The sequence below is a fragment of the Argentina silus genome (genome assembly GCF_951799395.1).
Source record: "Argentina silus genome assembly, chromosome: 9".
Taxonomy (NCBI): Eukaryota; Metazoa; Chordata; class Actinopteri; order Argentiniformes; family Argentinidae; genus Argentina; species Argentina silus.
This window is the reverse complement of record NC_139663.1, coordinates 23,188,558-23,196,618: the sequence shown is the minus strand read 5'-3', so window position 1 is coordinate 23,196,618 and position 8,061 is coordinate 23,188,558. Positions and strand designations below refer to the sequence as shown.

The following is an 8,061-nucleotide window of genomic DNA, read 5'->3' as shown; positions in this document are numbered from 1 at the left end:
CATGGGACAGGCAGGTGCAGACACTCAGGTACACGACACTGGGCGTCTCAGAGGTGCCAGCCGTGGCTGATGTCTGTTTTCCTTCTTGTCGTAACTCAACGTTCAATCACAGACCTGATCTGTCCGCTGGCAGTAAGACTCATCCGGGTTGGAATCAGTCTGACACAGGGAACACAAAGCAGCGTTGTGCTGCGGGTGGGAATCTGGCCAGACTCCAGGTCACTGGGGAGCTGAAGGGACCTGAGGCCTGAGAACCCTCTCAGAGTGTCTTCACTGGAAGTAGCAGAGCTCATTGTGAAACCAGGCGCGCGGCCCACATTCCTCTGGAATCCAAACAGGTACTTATCTCCAATCTAGTCACCTAGCACCTTTTGATGCCGCAAGCCCTAAACACTAATGTGTTGGTGTTAAAGAGCACATTGACATGAAACCAACAAACAATGACCCCCCCCCCTTCCCCCCCCCAGCCTCTAGTCAGCCCCCCTGGAGCAGTTAGGGGTTAGGTGCCTTGCTCAAGGGTACAACGGCAGTGGTAGACACCTTAGATATGATGCCAGCGACCGTCCAGTCACCAGCTCACATCCGGCTCCCTCCTGGGGGGGGTCAAACTGGCCGGCCTCTCTAACCTCTAACCTCTAACCTCTGCTATCCCTACAGCCCGGAGAGAGAGATGTCTGTCTTTAGCATAGAGCTATTGCGGTTTAGCTGATGTTCGTAACATATTTCCTGTGTGTGTGTCTGATGTACAATGTCATTTCCTTTCCAGTATGGATTCTCAGGATGAGGAGATGGACACCGCCCCTCTTAAAGAGCCCCGCCCCCTGTTTCTGATTGACAGGCAGCCAGGTGAGGGAGGAGACAGGGGCGAGGGAGAGGATGATAAGAGTGAGATACCGGAGGAGGAGGAGGAGGAGGAGGATGAGGATGGTGGTGGTGGTGGATGTGAAGAAGATCCAGGCTGCCCCACCCACATGGAGGATGATGATGATGATTGTGACATCAGCGTCACCAGAAAAGCCAATAGCGTGAGAGTAGAGAACGGGAAAGAAAATGGCGACCACCACTCTGAGAGCTCAGGGGAGGAGGAGGAGGAGGAGGAGGAGGTCCAGGGAAGCCAAACGGAGGCCAAGGTGGTGGTTGAGTTTCAGACCGCCCCATCGGCAGGGTCCCCCCCACCCCTCCAGACACTCACCAGCTGATGCTGAACACCAAGCCCACCGGAGGTGACCCGAACCTGGGCTTTGACCCCCTAGAGAGTCCCCAGGTCACACAGACAGTGTGTCAGTCAGTCAGTCAGTCAGAGAGAGAGACTGAGAGACAGAGAGGGACAGTCTGGTTGTGAATAACCTCCTGTGAATAACCCGGCAGGCAGGTTGGAAAACCTTTTCATAACTTCTTTCATAACTTTCATACCTAGCCCTCATAGAAGAAAATTAGCACATGACTTTTTTTTTGTATGTGTACATTGTTGTGCAGTCCTGCTCAGCCTGCTCTTCCACGTCGCAGAAACAGCAAAAGCCTCATTATGTAAGAGCAGATTTTTCTTTGTCATGATTTCTTGAAATGATATTTGTATTCGTCATGATGGATGATGGACCCTGAATAAAATGTGTGCCTTGTGGAATAGAAGACTGGTTTTGACTGGTACTGTATGATGATCAGATGCAGAAGCAGGATGCCATTTGATGGTTAACACCTTGGAGTTGTGTGTGGATATGATCAGATCATAGTTCACAATAACACACGACACATGACAAGGAGATAAAGCAGAATTTGGGACCTTACATGGGCCTGTCCGGCTTAAGAGGATGGGCTCACTGTGAAGTCACAATTCTGTGGTAAACCACAGACTCACTGGACACTTTATTAGGAACACTATACTAATACTGGGTAGGGCCTCCCTTTATTAGAACACTATACTAATACTGGGTAATACTCCCTTTATTACAACACTATACTAATACTGGGTAATACTCCCTTTATTACAACACTATACTAATACTGGGTAGGGCCTCCCTTTATTACAACACTATACTAATACTGGGTAGGGCCTCCCTTTATTACAACACTATACTAATACTGGGTAATACTCCCTTTATTAGGAACACTATACTAATACTGGGTAATACTCCCTTTATTACAACACTATACTAATACTGGGTAATACTCCCTTTATTACAACACTATACTAATACTGGGTAATACTCCCTTTATTAGGAACACTATACTAATACTGGGTAATACTCCCTTTATTACAACACTATACTAATACTGGGTAATACTCCCTTTATTAGGAACACTATACTAATACTGGGTAGGACCTCCCTTTGCTCTCAAAACAGGTTGTACTTGTATTTTCTATAACTTTGTGGTTGACTCACACATCCAGTCTGCATAACTAATAAAGTTTTAGATCTACTGCAGTACATCTGTAGAATACACAACTTCATTGATTAAAGACAGACAATAAGTTATTTCAATGGATGATAGTAGATTTATTGCGGTTTACATATGAAGTCAACCTCCCTCTACAGACAGTGACTATCTTTCATATTAGGCACAATGTGCAGTATGGAAAATAGAGGTTGCCAGATCAAATGAGACAGAAAACTGATTATGTTTAGAGTGAAATCAAAATCTCGATTCAAAAACAGACAGAAAACAAAATCCAAGAGAATCAGAGTCATGGAAAGTGTATATCTTCCTTTATATGAGTGAATAACTGGAGGGGATGCTGTTTCACATGACTCCATGTGGCAATGTGACTTTAGACTCAAGGTTAGCTTCAAGGTTGGATTAAAACAGGAGTTGGATTAAAACAAATACAAATGATCCCCAAAACCTCAGAAAACAAATTCTTCAAATACATTTTTTTTCCCATTAATGAATTAGTTCACAATAACGACCAACATTATTATACTATTTACAATGTGGTTAGCAGAGGTCTATTAGGGGGTTCCATGTCAGTATCCATAGCAAGTGTAAAATGTGGGGCCTGACTAACTACAGTACTACACCTCCCTGATCCAGATTCTCAACAGTAGGGGACAGTGTTATTGTTGTTATTATTATTATTATTATTATTATTATTATATTGCATTACATTGTTGATAGTTGACTGTTGACTGTCGTATTGTTGAAGAGCTAGCTTTGCCCTACGCATTTTGTAGCATTGAATACCCTGTATCCTCTCCTAATGAACATATGATCAAACAGAGTGGACAGGCGCTGTTTCCCCTCGGGCATCGAGTCACGGTGCACCACAGAAGAAGAAGTGGCTTCGCTAGCTTGGGTAAAGAGGAGCGGTGTCATGGTGGCGTTAGAACTGACATGAGGGCATCAGCAGGTAGAGCACGACACAGCGTCAATCAAAGTAATCAACTTCACAACATCCTAATCCTAATCCTCAGGGGCTTTACAAACTGTCTGGTGACCATGGCGACAAACAAACCACATTTCCATGCCAACCGTATGACCCACGACCTATCAGGCGGGGGACCCTCTACATCGACTCATCGGTGGAGCCTTTCAAAACCAGTCAACACGATGACTTGTACAGCTGCTTCACTCATTTACACAAAGGTACTTATCGTAAGTCGTCTGCTAAATGACTTCAATAAACAAATAAACAAACACATCGGCCTCAGCGGCTCTGTATCATGGCGGCCCCGGGCGAGAGCCGGGCTTTGGAGACGTTCTTGCGGGTCACCGTGGTGCAGCGGGTCAGAATCTCCTGGGCACGTGGCCGGGGGGGCACCTTGGGCGTGGTGGGCCTCTTGAACAGGTTGGGGTCGGAGCTGCTGGGCGCCATCTTGCCCTCGTCCGCCACCTCCACACTCTCCTGGCGGTCCGCCCTCATTGGCGGGGGGGTGCGGCTGAGGCGGAGCCTCTCGTCGTCGTAGCTACGGCTCAGGTTGAGGGAGGAGCTTCCCGAGGAGGAGCTGAAGTCAGAGTTGAAGCTAAGGTCACTGTCATCGCTGACGCCACTGAAGTCGCTGTCAGCCGTGGCGCTCCGCCACCGGGGCCCCCCCGCCTCGCCGCCGTCGTCGTTGTCCTCCACCAGGATGGTGGGTGTAGGCGGGTGGCGGCTGGCAGGGGGCGGCGTAGGGGGGGTGGTGGTCACAGCCATGCGCGGGGCGGGGCGGGGGCTGGCAGGGGAGCTGGCCAGCATGTTCAGAGAACGCGACTTGTTCTTGTCGGGCAGCGTCAGCTGATTGGGCGAGGAGGGGCGGAGGCTGGCGGGCTGGCGGAGGTTGTCCTGAGAGCGGCTGAGCTCGTGGGAGTGTCCGGCCAGCGAGCCGGGGAGCTGCAGCTGGGCCAGGTTGAGGTTGGAGCGCCCCAGGTCCTGTTTCAGGGTCACCATGCGAACGCTGGGGTTGTTGTAGCGCTGCAGGTACATGGAGGGGATGTAACCTGTCTGGCCGTTGTACCTGGGAGGAGTCAGATAATAATAATAAGAATAATAATACACTTTATTTATATAGCACCTTTTTAAAACAGTTACAAAGTCCTTTACGAACAGATACGCAAATAAAAAACGTAGAAACAGTTAAACACAACACTTTAAACAGAACAAGGGCAGCATCCATTAAAGGCTAGTCTATAAAAATGAGTTTTAAGAAGAGATTGAAAAGAAAATACCAGACATGAGCTGCTGTCATGTTACATAAGTGACCCATCAACGAGCAGGAGGGAGCTCCAACCACAGACAGAACCAGACCAAACCTCGACATGGATAAACCGGTTTTGATGTGTGCCAAAGATTCTGTGGCTTGTGCTCGAAATACCTTGGAACAAACAATAGGCCAGCTATGTGTGGTATTGGTTCTGCACAGACGCAGCGCTGCGACGGGGAGATATCCACCGCAGGGGAGATATCCACCGCAGCGCTGATCGCCAGTGGGCAGGGAGTGTTTTATGAGCGCACATGCCTTGGTGTTTGCAGTACATAATGACCTGTCAGGTTCCGCCTCCGTTCACAGCGGAAATTAGATGCTCTTTTCGCGATCTCATATGTACTGTGATCCAGGAAGTGTCATTCTTACCCGTCAACTATAATTAGAATAATTAGAATCTATAAATACACTAAGGACTGTCTGTAGGAGTCTGACAGGGACTCATCTCCATTGTAGCTACGTCATTTTGATTATTATTCTGTATTGTATTATAGTCGCGGTGCTCCTCACTGCTGGGACAATCTGCAGAGAACATTTCAGTTGGATGTCCAGGTGCCGCTCGGGCAGTTTAAAGTTTTGACCGTTTTAAACCTCCTTGTTGAAAAATGATATTTTTCTTGATTGTGTTTTCTAATGTTTGTAAGAGAGACCTTGGTCTCAATGGGATTCCCTGCTGAAATAAAGGTTCCATAAAAAAAGAGTCTTTTGTACGGCTGGCACACAGTGGTTAGTTAGTATGACGCCTCACCTGACGAGCCACCAGCCGTTGTCCGACTTCTGCAGCGCCTCCACCACGCAGCCGATCTCCACGGACACCTCGTCCTTGTTGGTGGCCTTGTAGCTTCTCCCCGCGGAGTACATCACACCTGCTGACAAGACACGTCTCGGAGTTAGTCCATCAGAAAGCGCTATCCAAATTTGATGTATTATTACGATTATTATTATGACATGTATCATGAATATATTGCAATATTTAAGTTTGTGAAGAAAAAAAAAAAAGAAATATTATTTTGTTTTTTGTAATAGATATTGGAATATGTGTGGTGGTGTATTTTAGAGTTCATGTCATTTGCAGTGCATGTGGTCAACAGTATAGGTAGATATGTGTTCATGGCAAAGGGTTTGTTCATATCATCTCTTTTAAGGCCACGGAATATCGCCAAGCAGTGTAGAAGTGTGATATAGAATATGTCATGTAGAAGTGTGATATAAAACGATCTCTTACTGTCTCCGTTGGTCCCCTCTTCGTCATCATCATCATCATCATCAAACTCATCATCGTCTATCTTCTCCAGGTAGGGGGCAGGGAACCAGGCCAAGCGCTTATCCTCGTTCTCTACCAGCCACCAGCCTGCGGGGGCACAGGGGTCGGAGAGGTCAGAGAGGTCAGGGGTCAGACTGGGGCTACTGGGGAATCACCCCCGGGGTCTGCTGAGATGGGCCACCTTGCTCTGATACTTGACTTAGAATATATTATATTTATATAATTATAATTAAATCAATTATAATTTGTTGAATTATATTTCTACCCCAGTACTAACTAAAACTGTCCATGTCCTGGCCCTGTTGGCAAGGGGCAGAAATGATGTAGAGTGGGGGGTAATATTTAGCCTTGGCTATGCTGGGCCACACACCCTTAGTGTGTACAGGTACCACTAATCGACACAACCACTAATCGAGAACAGTTCATAGGTAAGGAAATAGGCCTACTGTTAGGGCTGCCAAACACGTAGATAGATAATAATAGTAGTAATACACACATCTTGCACAATAATAATATAAACATTTGCTAATAAATAATACAGTTTGCGCCAAAATGCAACACACGTTCCCTCACCTGCTTTATCTTTGATGAGCACGTCCACCTTCTCGTCCACGGCGACTTTGAAGGCTCGGTTCTTGGTGTCCTTGGTCTCGTAAGTAGCCACGCACCGGTACGTTTCAGTCACGAACGGCTGCGTCACGTTTCCGACGCTGAAACTCTTGTCCTGCCCACCGGAGATCCCTCCATCCGTGGCTTCGGAAGGCATGATCACGATGCTGAGGACGAAACCCACGAGATTCAATGTTTAGGGCATTTGTTGGAGACACAATATAGAACCTTTAAATCTCCAAAACATAACAGGACACGTGTTGTGACCTGATGCGTAAAGCTGTGCGTAATGTCCTTAATGCAATACGGATATGGATTGACTACGCGTAATGTTCAGTATGTTTCCAAGAACAAATGATATAATCTACCTGTTCTGAGCGTACTCGGGCTTCAGGTCCTGGTCCTTGGGGTGGAAGAACTGAATGACCAGGGAACACTGGGACACGCGCTCGTCGCAGCTCAGGAGCTCGGTGCAATACTTCTCCAGAAACTTCAGACGAACCACCGACTTGCTGGGACCGTTCTTCTGCGCGCTCCTCTTCATCCTCCGGTCTGATACAGGAACGACCCGGTTTAATAACACGTTAATTAACCTCTTAAACTGAAAGCCTTATTTGACTAATTTCCGCCTCAAAACCCAGACCCGAACTAAACTGCTTCTAACATTAGAAATATGATGATCAGATGCAAAAACATGATGCCATTTGATAGGTAACACTTTGAAGTTTTGTGTGGATATGATCAGATCATAGTTCAGAATGACATACTACACATGACAATGAGATAAAGTCATCAATAATCAAATTAGTAATCAAATTAAAGCAGAATTTGGGACCAATAATGGGCCCGTCCGGCTTAAGAGGTTTAATAACAAGTCTTAAGTATAGACCTAACTGTCCAGTTCATACAGACTACCCACCATCTATTTGGTGAAGGAAGGAATACGCATGGCTTACCTTTGAATTTGGGAATAATCCTGTCCGATTTACGGTGGATTGCAGTTGGGAATTTCTTCTTCAGTTGTTTCTGGTGGGATAGATGGTTTGATATAAGAGAGAATATTAGGATATGACTGCTTGTATATATTAGCAATGCTTGCATTAAGCCTATATGACGGAATTGCGCCTTTGATAATGGATGTCTTACATGTAGTTCCTTGAAGTCTCGGAAGCCTCTGTAAACGATGATGTCACTCTGATCCGACCACAGCACCGATGTGATGTACATCTGCAAATTTGAAAAAAATAATTTAATTAAATTAAATAAATTAGGCTATAGTGCAAATCATTGGTTACTAATTATTTCCGATTTGCGGTTCAATATGTCCAGTATTCTTTCCCGCCGTCACAGATAATATCCTTTATCCAAAGTCCTTACTTTGGTCCTCTCCTTGTGCATCACTCCGATCAGTCTGACGCTAATGGCGTACCGCTGTCCGTCCATGATGGCGTGCAGGTGTGTGTGTAGCTGTGTGAGCAGGCGTGTGCGTAAAGTCCGAGAGAAACCTGTCGT

General features: G+C 46.4%; 2 protein-coding genes across 3 annotated transcripts in view; one reads left to right on the top strand and one right to left on the bottom strand.

Annotated features, from left to right (window-relative positions):
• Positions 1-1,614, top strand: part of tbl3 (transducin beta like 3) — a 19,272-nt gene extending 17,658 nt beyond the window's left edge. Inside the window, exon 23 of the mRNA XM_083677853.1 lies at positions 767-1,614. Coding sequence (XP_083533979.1) covers positions 767-1,199 — 433 coding nt within the window. The 3' untranslated portion in view covers positions 1,200-1,614. The remainder of the gene's footprint in view (positions 1-766) is intronic.
• An 857-nt stretch (positions 1,615-2,471) lies between these two features.
• On the bottom strand, positions 2,472-8,061 carry noxo1a (NADPH oxidase organizer 1a). Of its 2 annotated transcripts, none has more exons than XM_083677018.1 (8): positions 7,927-8,061; positions 7,696-7,776; positions 7,506-7,575; positions 6,918-7,101; positions 6,514-6,716; positions 5,902-6,027; positions 5,425-5,545; positions 2,472-4,430 (listed from the first exon to the last, which is right to left on the bottom strand). In XM_083677018.1, the coding sequence occupies exons 1-8, from the start codon at positions 7,990-7,992 to the stop codon at positions 3,644-3,646; spliced, it is 1,638 nt and encodes a 545-aa protein (XP_083533144.1). In that variant the 5' UTR covers positions 7,993-8,061; the 3' UTR covers positions 2,472-3,643. The 2 variants fall into 2 exon arrangements, with proteins under 2 accessions (XP_083533144.1, XP_083533145.1); XM_083677019.1 differs by having other exon boundaries at positions 5,425-5,542.

What these genes read in the sequence shown, in the direction of transcription:
- noxo1a (XM_083677018.1), bottom strand. Translation starts at nt 7,992, where the DNA reads ATGGACGGACAGCGGTACGCCATTAGCGTCAGACTGATCGGAGTGATG. An exon ending in GAGACTTCAAGGAACTACAT is followed by an intron (nt 7,576 to 7,695) that starts GTAAGACATCCA and finishes CTATCCCACCAG; the next exon opens with AAACAACTGAAGAAGAAATT. An exon ending in GATTATTCCCAAATTCAAAG is followed by an intron (nt 7,102 to 7,505) that starts GTAAGCCATGCG and finishes TTCCTGTATCAG; the next exon opens with ACCGGAGGATGAAGAGGAGC.